The sequence below is a fragment of the Larimichthys crocea genome, chromosome X (genome assembly GCF_000972845.2).
Source record: "Larimichthys crocea isolate SSNF chromosome X, L_crocea_2.0, whole genome shotgun sequence".
Lineage (NCBI taxonomy): Eukaryota > Metazoa > Chordata > Actinopteri > Sciaenidae > Larimichthys > Larimichthys crocea.
This window is the reverse complement of record NC_040020.1, coordinates 19,388,859-19,413,346: the sequence shown is the minus strand read 5'-3', so window position 1 is coordinate 19,413,346 and position 24,488 is coordinate 19,388,859. Positions and strand designations below refer to the sequence as shown.

The 24,488-nt window shown below is 39.5% G+C and overlaps 2 protein-coding genes across 2 annotated transcripts; both read right to left on the bottom strand.

Annotated features, from left to right (window-relative positions):
- Positions 1-12,368: 12,368 nt before the first annotated feature.
- LOC109140965 (CD209 antigen-like protein E) lies at positions 12,369-16,323 on the bottom strand. The gene is made up of 5 exons (XM_019269710.2): positions 16,212-16,323; positions 15,971-16,078; positions 14,595-14,749; positions 14,392-14,495; positions 12,369-13,794 (listed from the first exon to the last, which is right to left on the bottom strand). The coding sequence occupies exons 1-5, from the start codon at positions 16,321-16,323 to the stop codon at positions 13,650-13,652; spliced, it is 624 nt and encodes a 207-aa protein (XP_019125255.1). The 3' UTR covers positions 12,369-13,649.
- A 718-nt stretch (positions 16,324-17,041) lies between these two features.
- On the bottom strand, positions 17,042-23,325 carry naf1 (nuclear assembly factor 1 homolog (S. cerevisiae)). The gene is made up of 9 exons (XM_019269711.2): positions 23,202-23,325; positions 22,481-22,737; positions 22,248-22,383; positions 21,564-21,657; positions 21,344-21,426; positions 20,289-20,449; positions 20,074-20,125; positions 19,334-19,418; positions 17,042-19,194 (listed from the first exon to the last, which is right to left on the bottom strand). The coding sequence occupies exons 2-9, from the start codon at positions 22,735-22,737 to the stop codon at positions 18,803-18,805; spliced, it is 1,260 nt and encodes a 419-aa protein (XP_019125256.2). The 5' UTR covers positions 23,202-23,325; the 3' UTR covers positions 17,042-18,802.
- Between the last annotated feature and the right edge of the window lie 1,163 nt (positions 23,326-24,488).

Sequence of the window (24,488 nt, the reverse complement as noted above, 5' to 3'; positions counted from 1 at the left end):
TTTCTGGAATTATTTCTACTTGGTCCAAATCTTATACCAACAATAGAGTCTTTTGTAAGAATGGATGAATGTTCTTTGAAAAGATGTAACATGTATTCTGGTGTTCCCCAAGGTTTAGTTATAACACCTTAATACCTTTTAGCCTTTACATGCCGTCAACTGGACATTTTCATAGCTATGCTGATGACACACAGCTTTACATTGCTGCGTTTCAGGATGACTCAGGGAAAATAGATGCCATTTTGAGTGTATTTTAGATATCAAGTTATGGATTTCAGAGAAGTTTTGGTTATTTGTCCTGAAGCTCAGAGACAGAAACTCTATTAAAGTGAAAGACACTAATGCGCCCCTTTACTTCCTGCAGGATTGTCGATTGTACAGCTCAATTACAGTTACTTTAAAACTTAACTGCATGTGTTGACTTGGTTCTGTAATTGGGATATTGTGTCTGCCGTTCTGATCAACTGGTGTGCTTCATGACTCAAACACTATTTAAACAGTGGACTGAAGCCTCGGTTTTAGTGCATGTCCGATGTTATAATGATTTCTGGTGAATTGTAGTTTATGCAATCTTGCAAAGGTTTTGATGTATCTCATTGAAATAATGTATGATCTGTTTGAATTTAAAGTTGTCTCTGACACACCGCATACCTAGTTACGTTATTGATAACTATCTTTGTTTTTCTCATTCAAACAAAATGAAAGATATTAGAAAGCCGTGCTGAAGCATTTTGACTGAACATTTTTCATCTAACCCTAACCAATCAAAATCAGGCAGACTTGCCTCAATAATATATTACATGGTCAAAGAGTGTGTAGAGACACTAGCAGATCTGCATTCCCCAAACTTAATTGGCAGCCAAATAATTTCAACAAGCGATTCTTCAGTTACTTTATTAATGTAAACTTGATTCTGAACATTGATCCCGACAGTGTTGCTTTCCAAACACTGTATTTTAGTTTTTGTTTGTTTGTTTTTGGTTTGCTTACTCTGTAGCAGCTACACTGGCTTCACTCTATGGGGACAGGTGGTGTCCTATGTCAGTCTAGACTATTTTAAGAGTCTATCATAACCAGAAAAATTTTGATGCTAAAATAATGACCATTAAAAAATACTTTAGATTTGTTCACCTCTGAAGGTCAAATTGTGTTAGAACCCCTGCTGAGTTGTCTAATTATATCTTTAAGATTTATAGACTACTGCTGGCACTTCTCCAATGCGCCAAGGCCACAGGGTCATCTAAACAGCAAATTTAGAGGAGGTGTTAGAAGCTGGCATGTGTGTGTGCGTTAGTCATTTGTCATTACAGTGAGTGCTAGTTCAAGTTTTATGGCATTGTCTTTTGCCAATCCTCAATGTTCAGGTTTAGTAGGTTTGTAGTTAAGTATGGTTTGGTTTGGTTTGGTTTGAAGTTAATTATTAGATTTGAAAAGTCTTCTGGTTAGATTCAGGATGAGGGGTTACGTGATTAGTGTAAGATCCTGACATGAAGAGAAAAAGCAAATAATCCAGAGAATATTATCATGCTGTCACAGTGAATTACATGAAATTCAAGCTATAACTACAAATCAAACTGCTCCCTGCCCAGCAGCTCAATTTATCCAAGCATGTATCCTACACTGAAGCAGCTGTCACCATTACAGTTGTCATCATTGCAGTTGACTTAGGAGAAGGTGAAGTCGTTCAATGTCATAGATTCTCTTTGGAAGCTCTAAATGTTTGAAATGAACTACTTTAAATTGATTGTTGGTATACTCCACTCAAAGCGTGAAAATCCTGGTGTCATAGACATGGACAAGATGGGACCAAATATACAAATGAGGATAACAGCAGACAGCCTCTTCTCAAATACATTAATGCACTTAGTTGTACATAGTAAAGTAACAGAAATAGTAAAGAATGAAAAAGGAGGGCTTAAGAAAAGTTACAGAAATTGTTGAATGCAGTGCCCCCAATTTCAAAGTCAAGAAAGAGTGAGAGATGGGATTTCAGGGTTTATACATTTAAGCTTAAAACATGCTAGAAACCATGGAATCCCCAGCATGGATGTCTCAAAACACCCTAGAAAAGATAGTAGTGAATGGTAAATCCAAATCGATGATTCAGAACACATTTGAAGTCCCCAAGGAAGTTAGAAAAAAAGTTCTAAAGTTGTGCTTTTGTACAGTAATTAGTGAGGCCCGGACATAGATGCATATACTGCAGCAGCCCTCATAGACTGTATCACACAGGAAGCACTCCAATGATCACACTTATTGTCTTATAATCAAAGTATTTTTCTGAATTTTGTCCTGCGTCCCAGGATAATCATCAGTGTGTTCATTGACAGTAAAAGTAGTCTTAACACAGTCTCTGTGTCTCTCCCAACCTCCCTGTGTGTGTCAGGTGAGAGGCCTGCTATATTCTCTGTCTCATGACCGACATCCCAGAATGTCTGAGCAGGAATGACCTGAGCGGCTGCTCATCGTAAAGCTGTCTATGATTTGTAGTTGCAGGGTCACGGGGACCCCTCTCCTCTTCTCTCGTGGATTGGAAATATCACGTTCACTCTTGTGGAATCTATGAATATTTTTTACATGAGACAGTAACCGGTAGCAGGGTTCAACAATGCCTGTCAAAAGTGCCCATGCCTGGGCACAGTCAAAAGCCAGTAAAACTTAGAGTTTGCTGTTAGTTAGCCTATGCAATAATGCTACATGTATCGTATGTCCCTGATCAGGCACGTGACTCATGCACACACATGTCATAGTCACAGAGCTGTTTTTAGACATAGGTGAACTAGGCAGTTGCCTAGCTGCTGCCACCAGCTGGTGGGCCGCCAAGAGGAGGAAGAGATCTTTTGCACTTTATTTCAGACACTTGATCTAATGTGTGTCCATTTCTACAAAAAAAATCTGCTGCTCACACAGCACTGCACACCATGTCATTAACCTGCAGGATGCTGCTCATTTCAGAATCGTACAGTTTATTTGCTCATACCGCTGTGTAGGAATCATGCAGACGTATAATCCACTCCGATCCACAGAATCGAGTTCCGGACTAAAAAGTTCAGGCATTTTTCCATTAATAGTTTTCTTATGGTCTTATAAATCTCAGTGTTTGCTCCTGGCATGACAACTGCTCAAAACACCCCGCTGTGCTCTGTTGAAACACTGTCACTGCCATGCCACTTAATCATATGACAGCTAGTAGCTAATCTATTTCAGTTACTTTATGTAACTGAACTACACCTCCAAATGTAATATTCTAGTCATAATGGGGTACAGTCCTAGTTTGTTCAATGACCTTTCCCGGCTCTTGCCCCGATAAAGTTTCTGATGTAATAAATGGTTAAAAAATAAGATAGAATATAAAAACTCCATTTCGAAATACAAAGTTGAACAAAGGTGAACTGTGTGAATCAGCCCGAGCTGGCTGGAGATCACACTGAAACTGGAAATAATGACTATGAATAATAATGAATGAATGAGGCTTGAATTTTTTGAGGGAAGTGTAAAGGTAACGGAACAGATAGAGGAAAGTGTAATGTGACCAGAGCCTAAATCTTCAGCAGACCCTCCTGCAACAGATTCACATATTGTAGAGAGGAATAATACAAACAGACAAGAGGCTCCTAACCCTGCAACGGAGCTGAAGGTCTAAGGACATACGAAAGAAGAAGAAGAAGGGAACAACACACTTCCAGCATTTTATCAAGAGCTTCTTAGCTGTAAAACAAATCTGAACTGCTTCACTTTTTTAAGATAGGCCTAAAATGTTCACTGTAAGTTGTAGACTCTACAACTTACAGTGAACATTTTCCATCAGTCTACATTGTAGACTGATGGAAAATGTTCACTGTAAAAGCTGTAAAAAATAAAATAAAAATAAATATTACTTGGTCAGTCGGCATGGTGGCCTGCTCAGTACAGAAATAACAGTAAGAAGGTTCCTGATTTAAACCCTGTGCAGACCCCATGTCTGCAGGCACTCCGGGGTTCCTCCCAAAGACCAAAGTCCAAAGTGTAATGAGTCACATTGGTGTTTTTTTGTCTCTATGTGGCAGCACTGTGATGACAACTTTCCAGTGTATGTTCTGCCTCTCGCCCTCATCTGGGAAAGACCCCAGCACCCAACGACCCTGATAAGCAGTTACAGGAAATGTATGGATGGATTACTCAATCAGGGCAAATGAATTGTCAACTGACAGGTATCAGGTAAACACAAACACAAACGTGTATGTGTATCACTGCATGATGGATAAGGACATCATCTATGTTGGGTCCTATGATGTCTCTGCTGCAGGGGAATACATCAGCTTGAGTTTACTCATGCTCCAAACGTCCAACAAGAACACATATTTATGGGATTCCTGAACAAAACAGCCTGCTAGCTACAATTTATTCTCTGTCTGTTGGCAAAATATTAATCAAAATAAAATTCATCATATGGCATAAGTCTCTACAAAAGGAAAGTACGGTGGTTAGTCAAAATGATTTGCTAGAAATGTATGTAGACAGATTTAAAGCTGCAAGTAGCGATAAACAGGCCAGTCTGTGCATGTGATGTAGTGCAACAATAACAGTGTTGTTGCAGGTCAGTTGACACAGTTCTAATTTTTAAGGTGCAACATTGCACAATCGATGACAGTAGAAAGAATAAACAGCAAATCACCCGTATGTTTTGAAAAATAAAAAAATTAAATATGCGGTGCTGGACACCGCCATGTTGGATGTCCTGCCTCTTCCGCCTCCACAGTTAATCTAACAATTGGCAAAGATGTGGGTCATCAATGGACCTGAGGCATGACGCCTGGGTGCTCGAACAAGCCATCTGTCATGACACATTAATCCACAAATGCTTATAGTGCCAGACATCAAGTTGTCATTTTGGTACTGTAGATGTTCCTTATTGTGGAAAAAATGTGAACATTTAGAAAAGAAGGTGACTAGTTATGGTTTTACAAGGTTTCTTTTCTTTTTATTAATGTCTAACTTCACACCACAAGTGAAAGTATCCATACATTATCTGTATAATAATTTTGGCCATTTTGAATGTAATAAAGCCAATAATGTAATAACATGCCAATAATGTAATAACTTAGTAATAACTAGACTGATGAGACCTTTTCATCTAACACTGAGCAAACACATGTAGGTCACATGACCACTGTCTTCGTGATCTAACTAGCATATACACTTCACAGTAATGTATAAAATAATATTCCTCCATACATGAAATTATGAATTTAAATATCTAAGCAAATAAACAATAGTCTAAATAAAGACTTTGTGTTGCATAGTACGTACTCTTGATAAATGAATATGACAGCTATGTCATCTACTTTATCTATTTCTGATAAGCAAATGCACAAAAACTCCAAAATAATCTTTTATTTCCAAGAAATGCAGCCCTATCCTAATCGCATAACGATTTTTTAAAATGCTATGCCAGTAACATAATAACTTATTACGTTATTGGCATGTTATTACATTATTGGCTTTATTGCATTTAAAATGGCCCAAATTATTACGTTATTGGCAGGTATTACATTATTGGACTTTATTACATTATCGGTTGCTACAGGATCACTGGGGGCTGGAGTCTATCCCAACTGACTTAGGACGAGAGGCGGGGTACACCCTGGACAAGTTTCCAGTTCATCACACGAGTGGAAGTAAATAATTGGTAAATATGCAGAGAGAGACATTAAACATGTGTTGCTGTCAAAAGAGTCATAAATACTAGTTATGTTACCATTATACCTTTTACATCAAAGTGACATGGTAAATGGACTGTACTTATATAGTTCTTTTCTAGTCTTCTGAGCACTCAAAGCACTTTTACACTACTACACTACATACCTCATTTACCCATAATCATACTCTGATGGCATTGGCTGCTATGCAAGGTACAAAGGTGCTCATGAGTTTTAGCCATTCTAACCATTCATACACATTCACCGATGGTGTGTGATCATCAGGAACTATTTGGGGTTCAGTATATTTCCCAAGGACACTTTGACACTTTGACTGGAGGAGCCGGGGATCAAACCACCGATCATCTGATTAGTGGACGACCCACTCTACCTCCTGAGCCACAGCCGAGCACTACAGATACAAGACTGATGACTCTGTGTCTCAGTTCAGATACTTTCAGACTTACACTTACTACTTTTGAGTCTGTGAAGTGCATTCACACTGTCAGTTCTGTCAAAAGTCTGCATACTGTGCATACTGTGCAGTACCCAGATGGAGCACACATGATGGTCAAAAAGTTGTGTTGAACACTGGTCACTCCTCATCCTCAGTGGTCGCCATTTTGGTTACATAGCTAAACAGGAAGGACAACTAGCATTGTAAAAAAGGCGGCAGAGGAAGCTGCTGGAGCTGAAGGGGATGCTGTGAATACAGAAACATACAAATGGAAGTTGTATGTATGTTTTATATTTATATTTATATTTATATTTATATGTATATTTATATTTATATTTGGCAGTTAATTGCCATCGCATTGATGCAAAGAAGTGCATGTCTGAAAGGGTTTTTTACAAAGACTTGTATTGCCCATGAACCAATATGTCATGTCTTCTTCATCTGTCCTAATAGAACTAGGCTAAAAGATGACACACACCAACACACATGCCATATCCAAGAATAGAAATGATGGCAGTGATGAAGTAGGAAGCATGCGAGACTAGACGAGAAGCCAGGGAAAGGTGTGAGATCGCATGTAGTACTTCCCACATGTCTGAAATATACCTGGGGGGTGTTGGGACGGCAGTGGGTGAGAAGGCGCAAAGAGATTTGTACTTTTTATCTATTAGATTACCTCTCAACTTGCCCCACAAGTTGAACTTAACTAACTCTGCCTCTCTCTAGTAGTAGTGATAGACAACAAGCGTTTCATCATGAAGATTGATTTGGAAATATTGGAAATCCACCCTTCCCAAACCATTTGCATATTGAGATCTGATCAATGCATTTTATTACCAAATGTAAATGCAAAATCATTATGAAGTTAATAACAGGTGTAAATGAGGGCAACAATTCAAGTAGGACACAAAGACCATCACAGGCTAGGTGTGTGTGTATGTGTGTGTGTGTGCACGGTGAGGATGTAATGATAATGCATGTCAGCGTGGTTAAAGCAACCCAGAAGAGAAAAAACTTAAATTAGACTTATTTTTAGTTCTGTGTAACATGTAGTAAATAAAACAGTTCTATGTACTGACCATCAATATAAGACACTGTGAGTTTGTGTACAGGAACGTTGATACAGTTTGTGTTCAGCCAACAATGATCATTATTTAATACAGAGTTGAAATTTGAGGTGACGTTAGCATCACAGCTTCTTTAAGTGATAAACGTTGCTGATGCTGATCATCATAAAGTGTGTGTCTACGTGTGTGTGTGTGTGTGCCTGTGAGAGAGAATGTTAAGGCATGCTGACAAGCAGAGGCTCATGGGATTTGGCTTCACAATTGCAGCTGTCTACACCAAATGAAAAATGATTCGTCTCTGAAAATGATACAGCAGAAAACACACAAACTTCGTTTGCTACAAGTAAAGTGACTGTGAGTGTGTGCCACCCTGCGGGTACACGCAGTGCACATTCATTCACTTAACTGAGTGTAAAAGATTAACACCAGTAATTGTAAAGGCTATTAATCAGGCTATTGATTCTACTGTCATGGTTAATTGGGGGACACAATCTTTATATGTAAGTTTGTTGCTGACCTGCTGCTTTTTGATATGACCTCTGAGAGATGGTTGTACCATAGTTCATAATGGAAACTGTCAATAATACCTCTGTTTTCTTTTCTGTCTGAACTAAAAGTACTATACAAAGGTCACGAAACAAGACTAAGCAAAAGAAGTAGTGCTCACATATTTCACCACTGGGCCTTACTGTAACTGTTAGTTACAGACCGAGCTGTTGAGGTTAGCTATAATGAATATGCAAACAATCATGTACAATAAGATGTCTGAAGAACAGCACATTAAACCTAGAGAGGTATTTCTGTATCCAACTTGCTAATATAAATATAGAAACAAGTGTAAGTATATAGAAAAACCTCAGAGTGCATTATCATGATTATACCACAACTCCTGACCAATAAAACAAAACAAAAACAAACATTTTTAGTTTCATCATTGAGAGGTTACCAGAAACACACAAAGAAGCGGCATCATATCTCTTTATCTCTTGATACATCACTTTGGATCAAATTCATAAATCCAACTTAAAGTTTTTAAATTCTGACTTTCAGAACATCATTAATATTTCAGAAATATTAGCTGGGTGAGTAGAATGCATAAAGTGCATAAAGAAATTTCATGCATGGAGAAGTGATAGTGGGTTAGAAGGTGAACAGAATGAGCATTAGTATAACTTATAACATGTATTTTTGTTTTATATTTTTTCATTTCGTTCATTTAATTTTTTATTTATAGGGAAAATAACCATTTTAAATAACATCTCATTTAACTTCTCAGTCATTTGTTAACTTCCAAATTCTAAATACTATTCCTACATTCCTTTCCTTTTCATCATATAGTAAGATTACAGATTAGACATTACACAAGGTTATTCTATTTCATATTTTACTTTATTTTCCTAAACTGAACTGTACCGACCCTCTTACCAAACCCTCTTACTCACTGATGAGCTGCTTTTGTGAGGTTAGTGCTGATCCTCTGAGCTCGCTTCTTCTTGTTGATCTTCTGCATCTCCAGACCACTCTGAGAACCCTGGATAACCTCTCAAAGATCCAGTAATTATAATTTAAAATGAAGGATGACACGAGGAAAGACTCAAGACGAAGGAGTGAAAGAAAGGAGTAGTCCAGAATCTCTGCCTCCACCATCTACAAAATTACAAGAAAAGCTAAACTGAATCTTTGTGCATTGAACTCAGCTCCACGTGCAGCCAGCACAGCACATGCTCAAAGTGACTGACTTAGCTCCGTCTCTTTTCGCCTGCTCCCTCTCTGGCATTCACCCACACAACATTAACCCCTCCTCCCTGGATCATAGACACGCTGAAATTCCTTATGGAATTTTTGATTATGCCCCAAAACAGAAAAACACACCTAAAGAAATATTTCACCCTCATGTGACAACCATCTAGATTAAAAGCACTTTAATGTCTTGTTGCAGTATATAAAACAAACCGGCTAAAGCTGCATCATATGGATTTGCTTTTGAAGGACAGTATAACATGTACAACACACTGACTACACTCTATTTGAATTTATATATAGTAACCTGTATTTAACCTATTTATAAGATTTAATTTCTGTCAGTCAGTCGAGGGAAGCATCCAGGGTTAGTCCTCTTTTACGGGATGGTAGGAATTACTGGGTCACAAGTCACAGCTTCAGAGTCTCCAGTTACAGCAGACCGCTGATTCAGAGGTGGAATGGTCAAGTGTAAGGACACAGTGAGATGGAAGAGGGTCTGGAATGATGTAAGAAGATAGAGCATCACGTAACAAGAAAGAGAAAAGTCACAGAGGAGTAATGTGAGAGGGGATGGAGGGAACATTGCAAATTAGTCAGAATGAGCAATGGTAACAATATAATACAGTCAGCTGCATTTTACCTCAGCTGAGCCAGCCATTACTGTGAGCTCTTCAACCTAAAATCATAGATTTCAAATTTTATTCTGGATCTTACGGCTAATCTTGGTTCCTATCAATACACATGGAGCAGCTTTCTGGATCAACTTCAGAGGTTGAAGAGATGTATTGTAGCAGCCTGATAACAAGAGTTACAATAATCCAGCCTAGAAGTAACAAATGCGTGGATTAATTTTCCTGCATCCACTTGAGACTGGATGCTCATGATTTTTGCAATCTTACGTAGGTGAAAAAAGTTTTTAAAAGTCCTCAAAATTTGTTTTATGTAGATGTTAAAGGACAAATCCTGATCAAAAACAACTCCAAGATTCTTTACAGTGGAGCTCGAGGCCAGGGTGATCCCATCTAAAGTAACTAAGTCTCTAGAAAGATTTTGTCTGAACTTAACATCAGAAAATCATCCAATTTTTTATGTCCTGATGGCATGTTTGAAGTTTAGTTAACTGATTGGTTTCATCAAACTTGATTGATAAATTTGGGTATTATCAATAAAAGTCAGCATATATAGGGAGAAAAGAATCGGTCCAAGCACAGAACCTTGTGGAACGATCCAGAAAGATCCAGTAATCCAGGTAAAACTTCTCTGAGTAGACTGGTTAGGCTAGAATCTAAAAGTCAGGTTGACAACTCCTGTCCTGTGTCTGAAGATAAATTGGTGCCTGGTCAGGACAAGAGGTGATGAATTTTGTCTCTTATAGTTAGAATTTTATGATTAAAGAAGCTCATGAAGTCATTCCTACTGGGATTTAAAGGAATACATGGCTCAATGCAGATGTGGCTCTCAGAGAAACCTGGGGTTGTTCTTATTTTCCTCTATTAAGGCTGCTCTGTCACACAAGATGGATAAGAATGAATAATTGAATAATCGATCAATGATGGGCTGTCAGCCTTACCTCTGAACAACACAGCTGATGGTCTCAAACTATGATAACCCCATGAAGCTGAATGATAGAATTCCAAGAGAGTGTCTTTAAAGCAAAATAATCTAGGATGTAAAACCTATTTTTCTTTGGTTGCACTTGGTTTATATATATATATTTGTAAATGATATGTGATGTAAATCATATTATGTAAATGTAACTGTAAGCTGGCCTGTGTGTCTAGAGGGAATCACAGTGTGACAGGTGCTGACTGATGTGAGTGATGATGCTTCCATTTCTGTCCAGGCAAAAAATGCAAAACCGTGAGCACTATGAAATTCCATCTGTGTCCAGAAGTGTGTGTCAGTGTGTGTCCAATTAGGCGTCCACAGACACAAAATGTCATTTGTCTGTGTAAAAATTAAAAAGCTTAGTGGTTGTTTTAAAAATGGTAATCTTTCATATACAAACACTTGGTTGCACATGGGTCCGGCTCCCTGTGATGTATTGGAAGTAGGTGGTGTTAAGACAGAGGTCCAACAAACTACAAATCTGGCGCAGCATGAGGTTGGTCCTGGTGTGTAGAGTGTTGTCATGTAGTAATCTACGCAAACAGTGAGTGACACCATGATTTCATCTGTGTTCAGTTTCAGTCCTCAAACCTTGTTCACAAAGTCCATGGAGTTGTGGATGTGTGAGGAGTCTTGCCAACCAGTGTTGCCAGGATGGTGGCTACATCCACTAATATCATTTACAGTTTTTGGCTACATCAAGTCTAGCTTTTGGAGACACTCTATGGCCTTCTTGTATCTGCTGGTGGGGTCGCATCTCAGTGATTCATATGTAATGGGGTAATTCAGGAGGGTGGTAACCCTCGTGTGGTAATCAGCCATCATGGACTGTACTGTACTTATATAGCACATACAGTAACAATACATTTTGAGACTGCACATACTTACATTACTTACATACTCACACATACACGCACTCACCTCTTGCACCAATGTAAGGTAGAATACAAATGAAATAAATATTTCCTAATATCATTTACAATTTTCTTTCATGTAAAGCCCACATTTCCATCCTTAATGATATTCATGTATGGTTTCCAGAGACTGACAAAGTCTGCTTGCCCTCAGCAATGTAAGTTAGAGACAGACCGATACAATGCAAGAGTTCCTTAATCCATATCCATATGATTAGAGAGAGAGAGAGAGAGAGAGAGAGAGAGAGAGAGAGAGAGAAGAAGAGATAATACTCAATAGTAACTGAATCATTATGTGTAATGATACTCTATTTAAAGACTGCCCCCCCCCCCCCCTCTCCTCACCATCTGTAAACATCATGCTCATTAATGCATGTTACTAACCAAACTTCCCCGGAGTTTCTGTGCTCTGTCGTCCAGCAGGTTCTCATGGATCGTGGCTGCTGCTGTGGTCCTGCATGACGTCCACTACACATTTATTACTGTCATTATTACTACCATATCTGCTACTGTGGTCATTTTGTCATTCATTGTAATTGTACAGTATGTTTGTGTAGATCTTTCTACTACGTGACATCCATTGCACGTCTGTCCGTCCTGGGAGAGGGATCCCTCCTCTGTGGCTCTCCCTGAGGTTTCTTCCACATTTTTTTTCCCTGTTAAAGGTTTTTTGTGGGCAAGTTTTTCCTCACTCGAACCGAGGGTCTAAGGACAGAGGGTGTCACTCCCTGTACAGATTGTAAAGCCCTCTGAGGCAAATGTACTTTGTGACTTTGGGCTATACAAAAAAATTTTGATTTGATTTGATTTGAGTTTCAAAAACATTCAAATTCCTATACAAATACACATTTTCATCATACATGTTGAAGTCAAGGCAGGGAGTTTTTATTCTTACCTCCCATTTATCATATCACAGTCCCTCAGATTTACATCATGACATATATTGGAAACTCCAGAGAAGAAGTTTAGATAGTAACATGCATTAATGAGACATGTATGTTTACACATGGTGGTGGTGATGGAGAGAGAGAGGGAGAGAGAGAGAGAGAGAAAGAGAGAGAGATAATACTTAATAGTATACTGATTTTTCATTATTGTATTCATACTTTAATTTAAACCCAAACTTTATTTATTTATACCACTTTTATGCAGACATGCAGCCCAAAGTGCTTCACAGAGCAGAATAAAGACAGAGATAGAACATAAAATTACCAAAATAACAAACATAAAAACTGCAATCATAAAACAAATAAATGTTAATTCAATAAAAGTAAATTGAAACCTATAAGGTGAATAAGCACAAATAAAGGTTACAATGACACCACTGACCACAGACCTAAAACTACTGAAGACATCAAGACCATTAACTGTTCACACTGTCATGTATGCATAAAGATGATGAAAATGATAAATGTGTCATTTCCTCTTGTTTCCTCTCCTCTCATAAAGGCATCAGTCATTTCTGTATAATTTTACAATGACCACATCAGGAAGTCCCACTCAGAAAAAACTCACTATCACAATGAAAGAGTGAATTAAATAAAACCTTCTCTTATATGTGATTATTGCGCCACTCTGTGGAACATTTGCGTGGTGGCGCTCAAACAAAATAATTAATAATAATAATAATAATTAATAATAATAAGCCTAATATTTCCTCTGACAGTTTGACAGTTCCTCCTCGTTTGAACAAGCTCATTTTATCTTGACATAAGTCGTGCATGATATCACTTAGTGTGTCAAGGCCCAATAAAATGTTTATTTTAGACCTTGTTACAGAAACCGCTATAAAAAGCATTTTTGTGTGTGTGTGAAATTATTTATTTAAAGTTGAAAAATTAGTTAATTGATTACTGTCTGGCATCAGTAAAAATCCCTCTCTTGTCTCCAGCTCATTCAAAACTCTCACAAACCAACTTTGGCTAAAAGGCCCTTTGGTTCCATTTATGTTTTTCTTTTTTCTTTGTGAAACTTTATAAATGTTAGCTCAGCCATTGGAGGCTATAACATGATGTTAATTATGTATGCAGATTTTGTGAAGCAGACAGTCCCATCATAATGTTGCAGATTTGGATCTGGAGGTCCGTGTCAGGAGTGTCTGCTCAGTGTGGTTCTGACATTCTGTTTTATAGTTACAGCACAACAGGGTAAAGGAGCAGCAAGCAGATCCACACAGGTCAGGCTACAGTAATGCTTTCTCACAGATCCACTGGTTTCTGCTGCTACAATTGAAGTCGTTCAAGCCAATGAAATTTTTCATAGTACGAAGGTCAGCGCAGTCTTCTCCTCCATACGCCCCATCGGGCTGCCCATTGGCCCACTGCAGCCTGCAGACAGAACAAACCACCGGCTGTCAGTGAGAGGGAAACATGAGGGCGAGTGTCATATATTGGTTGTTGTTGACACACTGTGTCATTTCAAGCTGGTGCCCTAGCAGATTTTTTCTCCTTTTTATTTTTATCAGTATTATTTTTTTAAATATAATGTTGTTATGATTATATTTATTAAGCTTGGTTCTACAAGGAGGCAAAATTATGCATTGCAGCTTGACATTTGCATCTTTTGATGCCAAGGTGAAAGCTTTACTGCAAACTTTAAAGGAAACATCTGGATGTTTCAGAGCATCTCAACGTGATCACACAAATCTGGAATATGATTTTCCAACAGGGAGTTACTATCATAACATTCAAATAAAATATGCTGGAAGGCGAAGCTGTCGATTTTCCAGTCTATCTACGTTCCAACCCTCACCTATGGTCATGAGCTTTGGGTAGTGACTGAAAGAATGAGATCAAGGATACAAGCGGCCAAGTGGCTGAAAGTGTGTTACAGCTGCAGAATCCACCAATGAAAACGGACATTAGAAATAAACAACACATTTATTTCTCCAGTATAAAATGTCCATGTCTTTATGAATATCTCACATGTCCTCGTCCAGTGGTGTTCCATCCACCCAGACCCAGGTTCCTTCCTGCTCCCTGTCAGTCATACCAACCCACGCTGCTGCTGTGAATCCAGTGAGGAAGGCCTGTCATAAAGCAACATCCATCACACGTCTGTTTAAATATCCTGTCTGCTGGTATCTTTAAATGTAGGAATGACAGATTTCTTTAAGGATACACAGAACCTGTTCCTGTCTGCTGGTGATGATGACCAGGTCAGCCTCTCTCTGCATGCAGTCCCGCCGGCTGTTGTCCCAGCTCCTCCTCTGTGAGGAAATGTAGTAACAGCTGGAGCCGAACATGATCCAGCCCTCAGGACACACACTTATCTCTGTCTCACCTCGACACAGCAACACAGATTGCATGTCACAATACAGAACATGTAGACAGAATGGTTTCATGATGCAACAAAAAACAGGAAGCTGCATGTGAACACAGAGTACACAGAGCTTTAGAGACTCGTCAGATTCCTGTAGGTAACATATGGGGCTGAGCGCAATCAGACCTGCTGATATTGACCACTTTTTAAAGGGTGTATTTATGTAAGTTAGGAATATATACATACTTTAATAAAACTATAAAAAACATTTTTACGCAATTTCTGGAAAAACCTGACCCAGATAGCATGGCAGCATTGATTCAATGGTGGTCTGCTATCTGGGGACTGGTTTAATTAATATTATTTCAATGTTGGTTCAATGATAACACAGAGATTGATTTAAGTTGAACTAACATTGATTTTATGTCTGTCTAATCTATTTTTCATTATTGAATTAAAATGATTTCAGGGTGCAAACCTGATGAATAATCAATGTTATATTTCAATGTTGTGCATCAATAGTGTTGATTCAGTGTTGACTCGGTTGTTTTATTTTGGCATTTTTGTCCGTTAAATGTCACCATGACACTGTGTCACAGAAGTACACTGTACCAATCTTCACTGGAAGCCTCATTAATTCTTTTAAATTTGGTTATGTACAATGTTAATACTTACTACTCCTGTTCACACTGCTACTGTAGACTGATTTCATTTGTACAAGGCAGCAACAAGTGATTTAGAGATTTACCCCTGTAATACTGTAATATGTTAATATCCCTGGATTACATACCTCTAAATACAGTTAGAATACACTTACAAATACTGCATATTGCCAGTAATAATAAATGACCCTGTTATGCAGATTTTTATGTTTGTTTGTTTTTTAAATTCAGTTTAATCACAACTTTGTGTTTTATTTATAGAGCTCCAAATGGCACTTTCCATACAGAGCAGGAATAGACCGTACTTGTTGTAATATCATTTATAGAGACCCAACAATGTCCACCATGAGCACTTGGCGACAAAGAAAAACTTTTAACTTTTAAGAGGCAGCCTCGAAACCTCGAACAAAATCCGACCGGCTCATGGTGGGTGGCTATCTGCCACAACTGGATACGTCTTTTCAGCTGCTAAATGTTCCAATATGTTCACCAGCTGGTCGCTAACTTTGTGTTTGTGTGCAGTGGGCTGAAAGACGCTAAAGAGCTGCACATGGCTGAAGGTGCTGCAGAGTTAGTCTACCTTTATCAGTGGGCTCAGTCAGAGCAAGTCTCAGAGAGATGTTGAGGATCCCTTGAAGGACACACAGCAGGCCAAAGCTCAGCAGAACCACACTGATGTGTTTTAACTCTGTACACACACACACACACACACATTTCTATTTCAGTTCAGACAATTAGAATGTTGATATCCTAATGTTATCATATACAGCTAAAACACAGCAGCACTTACATAATATCATATGTCCCTGATGATGACTTACTTGGTTTTGGAGTCTCTGTCGGAGCATCCTCGGGTTCAGGTCTGGGGAATTCCTGATACTCAGCAACTTCAAAGTTGATACCAGAGTCACTTGCACGAAAGAACACAGCCATTTTGAAGCCTCCGAAGTGAGAAGGTGTGTTTTATGTCTGATGTTGTGCAGTGCCTCAACGCTGACATGTTTTCCTGTCTGTCTCTGCCCTCCTGTCTTGTGTAGAGGAAGTTCCATACGTCAAACGCTTTATCCTAAACAGACAATATAGATTGATGATGACGAGACAGTTTCACAGTGACCCTCTCCTGTTTTTTAATGCTGTTACCACAACATCTAATATGTGACACATATCGACTGTCTGCATTTTAAATCTGGTTTCACTCTTTTTAACAAAATATTTGTTCAGTGTTTGGTTTGGTTAGGCATCTTTTAAGGTTTTTACAGAATGGTTTCATTCAGGAATACATGCCTTCTGGAAATTCGACCTTCTGGCTTCTGTTTATGGACGTCCATTGATGACTGTATTAAACTAAAATCATTTAGAACGTTTCCCATTTTCAGTTTATTTCTGCAAAATTAAAATGACATTTTTATTTCAGTCCTGAAACACATCTACCTGAAACAATTCAATGAATGTCAACTGAAGAAATGAGGTTAAATCTTCACTGATTTATTTGTTGCTTTGTCTTATGTCAGACTCTGGCGTCACTCGGTGTGATGTTGAGGAAATCTTTTGAAATGAAGTGAGCACAGCAGCAGCTTTACACAACAGTGTGACAAACATGTTGCACAAGAGAAATGTGGCTAAAATACTGTCTATATATAATAAAATAAAATACTGTCTATATAATATTTATTTGAGACACTGGAGAATATGTTGACATTTACAACACATTGTGATACAAAGAAATACAGTAGATGTACAATATCACACGTGTGACAGTGTGCTGGTTTCAGAGCTCAGCCATATTGCTTCTCTATTCTTTACAGACATGACTGTATGAAGGCAACAAGAAGGACCAGAGCATGCTGGGATATATTTAAAAAATGAAGCTTGAGTGTATGCAGTAAGTAGAACTGTAGATAAAGCAGTGTACAGATCATCACAGACAGGTGTGTGTATTATTCAGACATTAAATATTTGTTCTGCTTCGAATGACTTTGTATTCAGTCAGATTAAAGCCACTTGATATTCAACACAACAGGTAAAGAGTTCATTCAATTTAGTACAAAAGTTATATGTTATCTCATGACTCTACAACAGGTAAATCTACATGTAAAATTCATTTGCAGGCAACCATAATGACAGTACATTTTGACATGATCAATATTAGAGAGTAACTTGGACCCAATTCTGCCATCTTTGTGTGTCTGTGACTAATGGGGACGACTGAATTTGGTCCAGTGTTAAATGACATACCATTGTCTTCAGTGGTTAGTTTATGTGACTTTGGTGCTTTTAATTGGTTACATATAACAATAACACAAACAACTAACCAACTTTGTGTTGAGCCCAGTTTTTGTCAATGGAGTTTGGTGGCTTTGAACAGAGCGATCCAGCAGCTGTTCTGGATTAAACAACAGGTCTATCTCTGTAGGCTCCTTTCCAGAATGTCGTCAGGCACTTAGAGCAATCCGAGCCTGTCAGTGGCCAAAACAAACACTATAAAAGGACCTACTGTGTACTTTCTGTTGCAGCCTGGCTTCATTTCTGGTGTCTGCTGCACTCCCACTAAATACTGACACACTTTCAAATGGTTGTGGCACAAAAACATGTCCAGGTTGAAACGACCTAAGTTTACTCTTTAACCCAAAACCAAAAGAACACAAGGAGCACTGAGAGTACGTCCACTGTGTGCGTACTGAGCACCACACTTATACTTGGGGCAGGTTTGCAGGAGACTGAATGATATGTTGCTCTCTGTGTCCAATTAACTCATTTTATTGGACACACTAATGCTAACAGTTGTTATGTTGTCATGTGCTTTGAATACACAGAATTCTGCCTTCAAGTTTTAATCAAAAACACAAGAGGAATTCATCTAGTTTTCTCAAAATATCTTCAACTCGAAGACTTCCTCGTCTCACACACACATCATTTACACAATACCGGTGTGTAGGAAGTACGCTGTTTCCTCGAAATGTTTCTATACATTGGTTTTCTCACACACGTCCAGCTAGCTCATCAAAAAGATGATCAGTCGATTAATAAATAGCAGCCTTCCTTCTCTTGTGTGTCAGTCCATGTGTTTGAACGAGGTGTGGGTCATCTTACAAAGAAGTCTAGGAAGTCTAAGAAAACGGTCACCTTTACTTGGAATATGACAAATAAAAAAGTAGTTCTAGTTAAAAAGTTAAATAGACTACTTTCCTACAGGAGATGTTGAATAGATGTATAACTGTTTGAAAAATAAGAAACTAATATATTTAAAAATAAAAACATCACAGTTGCAGAGTATGTGTTTGGTCCCAGCACATTGCTCCATCAGCTATACTGACTAAATACCTTATTTAATAAATCAATGATCAACAACCTAACACGCAGAGCCAGTGGTTCATACACATGATGATCTGTCTACATACATTAATGCAATGTATCACTGAGGAGGAGGAGGGGGAGGAGGAGGGGGAGGAGGAGGAGGGAAGTCAGAGAAGGGGAGAGAGTTTGGTGGCCAGAGAGGAGAAGAGAAAGACGGATTGAAGAAAGAGGAAGGAGGAGGAGGGTATAGAGGGAAGTTTGGTGGGGGGAAAGGGTGAGGAGGGTAAGGGCAGGGAGGGGGGAGGTACATGGGAGGAAGATGTGTGTGTCTAGGTGGAGGGTGTGTGTGTCTGGGTGGAGTGTGTGCATGTTTGAAAGGAACATGTTTGTTCCTCGGGTTCTGGTGCTTGAATGAAGGCCCTGCATGTCTTGGTGGGAAAGCCCGGACGTCACGCTGCTGCTGCTGCTGCTGCTGTTGCAAGGTGTTCTGGGTAATGTTGGCAGGATTATCTGGAGGGAAAAAAAGAAACAGATTAAACAGAGCAAGAAAAAAATGTAAAGATAGGTGAAAGTGTGTCATATTATAGTGGAATTGTTCAGATGGTAAAACCTTCAAAGCATCCAGACATGTCTCCTGTGATGTGAGTACCTGAAGTGTTGTTGTCTCTCTTCTTCTTGTTTTTCACTTTCCTCTTAGCTTCCTGCTCTTTTTCATCATCACTGTAATCTAAGGCCTTCAGAGAGAAGAGACAAACAAACTGCATTAATTTGGAAACTCTCCATGACAAGTTTAGAAAATGAAATAACCATAATTTCTTCAGATTTACTCATTTTAATCATCAGCCAACTGCAGTTTCCATGAACATTGAATGGTCATAAAATGAAGGCATGTCACCAATTAGCACTAAATCCCACCGTGCACGGCTGCACCACACTGCATTCTGCACAGTGTTTGTGACTCCACCAGAACTGCTGTGGTGCATTTCAGAAGCATCACATATTACACATTCTATTTTGGAGAGACGCTGCAACGAGTTGTGTCAAGCAGCACAGGGCAGATCAAGCTGACAGGAAGTCAGACAAAGAGCCAGCAGAGAATCCTGTTCATTTTCAAAATAAAACACCCCATGCAAACTCCAGACTATAAAAACAGACATGGTAGGGTAAGAGTATTTAACTACGTTGTCTACTTACTCATGATAGAAGATCATAGGCCAAGAAGAAATGACCAAATCTGAGCAAGTTAATAAAGTCTGGGGACAAACCCATTCTGCAGTGCTTCTGGTGAGATATGAAGATGTGTGGAGACGGCTGTGACGTCACGGAGACGTGCCGTTTATTTTATGATACAGTGCTGTTTTAACATGCTACAGCTGTCTGTGTGCTCACCTCCACTGGTGGTTCTTGGTCATTTTTCCAGGATGCATCAGAACCTTTTAAACTGAAGGAAAAGTATTTTCAGTATATTAGTTCAGTTTGGTCAGAAATAAACTTTCATCGTACAAAGGAACTATTCTCAAGCAAATAACATGTGTAGATTTGATAGATTTAGTCTATAATTAATGTGCACTGTGCAGTGTGTGTGTGTGTGTGTGAGTGCTTACAGTTTGAGCTGTTGTGTGAGGATGTATCCTGTGTACTCCTTGATGGCTGGTGCGTAGTAAACTGTCAGTCCCTCCGTCAGCCCCTTGCTGTTTATGTGGTCTGCGGAGTTAAAACGCAAAATATAGAGAGGACTGGTGACCGGGCCGAACACCTCAAACACCTGAAACACATGAAGCACGTGAAACACACAGCATTAACACAGTGGTGGACTACAGAGGGAAATCAAAGAGTTAGAGACACATGATGAGCGTAAAGCTTTTATCATGAGTTCCAGAGTGAAAATGAGTGATGATATTATTACTATTTTTTACTGAAGCAGCAGATGATCTAGGTTCTGTTCGAAGGTTTTCCTCGCTACTGTCACCAAGTGCTTGCTCATGGTGGAATTGTTGGGTCTCTGTAAATAATATTATAAAGAGTACAGACTAGATGGAGAGTCATGAGATAACATATAACTTTTGTACTAAATTGAATGAACTCTTTTCCTGATGAGTGATGTTGATTCTCAGCTGAGGTAAGACATTATTTATAGAAACTTGTTGAGCTGTAGCAGAGTGATGTCACCATAAACAGCTGTGAAATGACAGTAGCACAACACAGTGGTTTTCTCAGTGATGCAGAAAATCACTTGTTCATCTACACACTAAAAGAATGATGAAGGCACAGTGGCAACAGTTCATGTCTGGTTCTGATACACTGCCACATCTATTTCACACACAGATTAGAACATTGATTTGGCTATTGGTATTCATCACAGATCCTTTTCAGTAAATGAAATGAACTCCTCTCGTCACCCTTTCTTCTTATTTGCAGGAACAACATTGATTTTTGCTGTAATATTTTTTTCACTGTACTTCAGAGCTCTCTGTTAAAACAAGCTGTTCCTCTAGACTGAAGCAGGTCACACATGATTGGTCCATTTGAGTGAAATGACGGAGCAAACACCTGCAGTGGTGATACTTGTCATCTCTGTCTGTGGTTTGAGGATTTGTGGAGTTGGCTAACATAGAACACTCGTAGACAGAGGTGAAGACAGACACAGGCCAGCCCCTACCTTGCCCAAAGCCAGCCTATCAGCTCTAAAGATGATGCTCTCATCATTCAGGGGGGGCGTGTCTTTCAGGGACTGGATGACCACTGCAGACACAGAGAGGGGTTAAAGACAGAGCTGACAAAATATTCATTCAAAGACTCGACTGAGATCATTCAGTGATATGCGGTCCTGTAAAAAACACTTAAGTGTGACCTTAACGTCAGCGTGTGAGTAGGTTTACCCAGTTGCTGTATGACGCTGGAGACCGTTCCTACAGGCTGCAGCTCTGCATCTGCTGGTAGCGACAAACACACTTCCTCCACTGCAGGCAACTCCTACAACAAACAAAACGTGCGCTTAGACCTTCAAAATGAGACGTGACCAGCATGTTCCGATCCTTACACAGCATTCATCTTTTTCAAACATAACCAGCTAGATGGGATTTGCTTTGACTTTTAACTCTGCTATACAGCTCTGGCGGATGATTTTCAGTGTAACACAGCAAACAGTAAGAGAAAGCTGCCCCACCAGACAGTGACAGGGTGATGTTATTATGTATCAATCTGCATTACTTCACTGAATGAGTCTGTAGCACAAAGTGTCAGAAAGTACTGAAATCTGCTGTTAGATTCTTACTTGGTAAATGGACACACACACATATAGACACACATTCACACACTGATGGTGGAAGGTACCTCTCAACCGGAGCGATACAGTATTTCCTATCCAAATAGTTACACTGATGCTTGGACTGGACTGGAGGAGGCTGCAGTTGATTAAGCAACCTCTGATTAATTACTACTGTTTGCTCTGATAGTTCTTGATTGAAGTCATGACTTCAGCTTCCACATGGTTCTTGTACACCGGCTGCTTTGAATCCACGAACGCACTGTAAAAACCTTCACGCAAACGATGGCAGACTGACCTCAAGCAGGACTTCGTCTCTGGTTCTGATGGGGGCCGGCTGGCTGAAACCCTCGTCGTCGTCGTCATCTCCGAACACAAGGGGAGAGGGAGAAGAGGAGGAAGAGGAGGATGAGGAAGAAGAGGAAGAGCTGTCGCTGAGGGAGACAATCAGAGTCATTCTCATTATTTATAAGTGAACTGCAATTCCAGGTGTGCAGGGGACCGGCACTTTGCTGTGTGTTTGTGTAATACCTGTCTGAATCCTCTTCATCGTCATCCTCACAGTCTCCGGTCTTACACACAGAGTCCACAGAAAGCGTCTCTCCTGTACACTCTGTCTTTACATCTGCTTCTTCTGGACGTGTTTGTGGATGTGATGACGTGTCCGCACCGTCAGGGGCCACGATCAGATTTTCTAGCTGCGTCGTCAAGGTAACGTCCATCTCCTCTTCCTCCGCCTTGAGTGCTGGTGGTGTCTGTCCATTGTCCTCTGATAGTTTCTCATCCATCTGAAATGTAGACAGTGTCAGTGCAGGCTGATAACACAGCACACAGCCTCAGTCCACCTTTAATGAGCCATTCAACGGCTCCTGGTTTGAACACACTGTGTGCACAGTGACACAAACACAGGGCTGTTACCGCTCAGCTGATCTGAGAACAGGTGAGGAAACGTTCAGCCTCGTTTCACAGACATGATCAACCTTGTTCACTTCAGTTCACCGGCCATGACACAAACACAGTTACACGAACATGTCTGTTATGTCACCACTGCAGTTCATACTTGTTGTCGTTTGTTCAAAATAAATCTTAATTTGAAAAAACACACTAATGTCAGTCGGCAAGCTAACGAGCTAATCAGAGCTAACCGCCTCGAGCTAAAGTTCCGAACAGCCGCGAGCGGCGTCACGAATAACTCCACAAACATCATGTCTGAACGGAAAGGCTGTTTTCACAGATACAGTTAGATTTTTACCTGTTTGTTTGTTTGTTCGTGTCTGCTGGCTTCGTGCTGCGGGAGAACAACCGCACCAAGCTACTAACCAGTAAAGTTTACCGCCGTGACCTAAACTACATCCGGTATCAACATCAAAATAAAACCGCGGTTAAACGATTAAAAACTAACAAACGTTACTATGAGAAGTACACTGAGGGATTAAGCCCGGGAAAATATATGAAAAATACGCGTACTTTTATTTCTCAGCGTGTTAATAAACTTGGTTTAAGTAGAACATCTTAAGAGTATTATCTTATTATTAAGATTATCATTATTATCTTATTAAAACCTTATAAAAGAATCATATGGCGTTATTACGAAATCATGTAGAAGAAATACATTATGAAGTTAATATCTATTGAGGCTTGCATTATGAACTTTCTTTGTGACTGCTGATGTTTGTACGTGCCGTACCAAATTATTCCAACGCTATTCTTCCATTTTATTTTGAAGGTAAAGTCATTGAGTTCCGGTGGTAATGGTTCCTCTCTGTGAGCTTGACGCCGCTAAACCCCCCATGCCTGTTTACAGCACGTGGGGTTATGTTTTTCCGGGTGCGCGCGAGAGTGTTGCGCAGTCTAAATTCTTCGTAGGATTTAAACGAGTATATTAAAAATCATATTCTCATATACAGATCACGATCTTCCCCAAACGTAGGAGGACTCTGCGTCCCCTTCCCCACAGGCTGGAGTTCAGAGACTCGTACATGAAGCGCGTGCTGCTCGGTAACTTTAAAAAACCTTTATTTAGGCCTACACAATGAAACTTCTAACGGGTTTACCGTTCTAACAATGCGCGAGGTAGTGCACATATCACAAAAAGCGTACATACAAAAACGATAAATAAATAAAAAATAAAAAGCAAACAAACTAAAAAACCTTATTACTGTACATGATCCTCTAGTTTCCACAGCTTTAGAGTTGATGCAGAGCTTTAGTGTGTTCAGGACAGCCAGGTTGGATTTCTGGTTTTAATGACATACATTTCACTGACAAACATTTCATCAGCAAAATGATACATATATATTTTAATTTTGAATTTGAGTTGACGATCTCAGTTTATGTTTCAAGAAAGCGCATGCCTTGTAAGGACTGAGGCTTTCCCTCCTCTTTGTCCCTGTGTTTCCTGTTGTTTCCTCCTTTTCTTACGTGTCATTTTTTGTCTAGTCTTGTGGGAGACAAATTCTGGCAATTCTGTAATGTTGTGTTGTTTAGAGAGGTCAGAAACGGGGAGATGGAGGATTTAGAGCACTCAATCCCCCGGACA

Bases quoted from the DNA above. Each gene is read 5' to 3' on its own strand.
- LOC109140965 (XM_019269710.2), bottom strand. From the start codon at position 16,323: ATGGCTGTGTTCTTTCGTGCAAGTGACTCTGGTATCAACTTTGAAGTT. The intron at 14,750-15,970 runs GTAGACTAACTC...TGCTGTGTCGAG, and splicing joins GACTGAGCCCACTGATAAAG to GTGAGACAGAGATAAGTGTG. The intron at 13,795-14,391 runs GTGAGATATTCA...TTCTGTCTGCAG, and splicing joins ACACCACTGGACGAGGACAT to GCTGCAGTGGGCCAATGGGC.
- naf1 (XM_019269711.2), bottom strand. From the start codon at position 22,737: ATGGATGAGAAACTATCAGAGGACAATGGACAGACACCACCAGCACTC. The intron at 22,384-22,480 runs GTATTACACAAA...TGTCTCCCTCAG, and splicing joins GATGAAGAGGATTCAGACAG to CGACAGCTCTTCCTCTTCTT. The intron at 19,195-19,333 runs GTACTCACATCA...TTTTCCCTCCAG, and splicing joins GAGAGACAACAACACTTCAG to ATAATCCTGCCAACATTACC.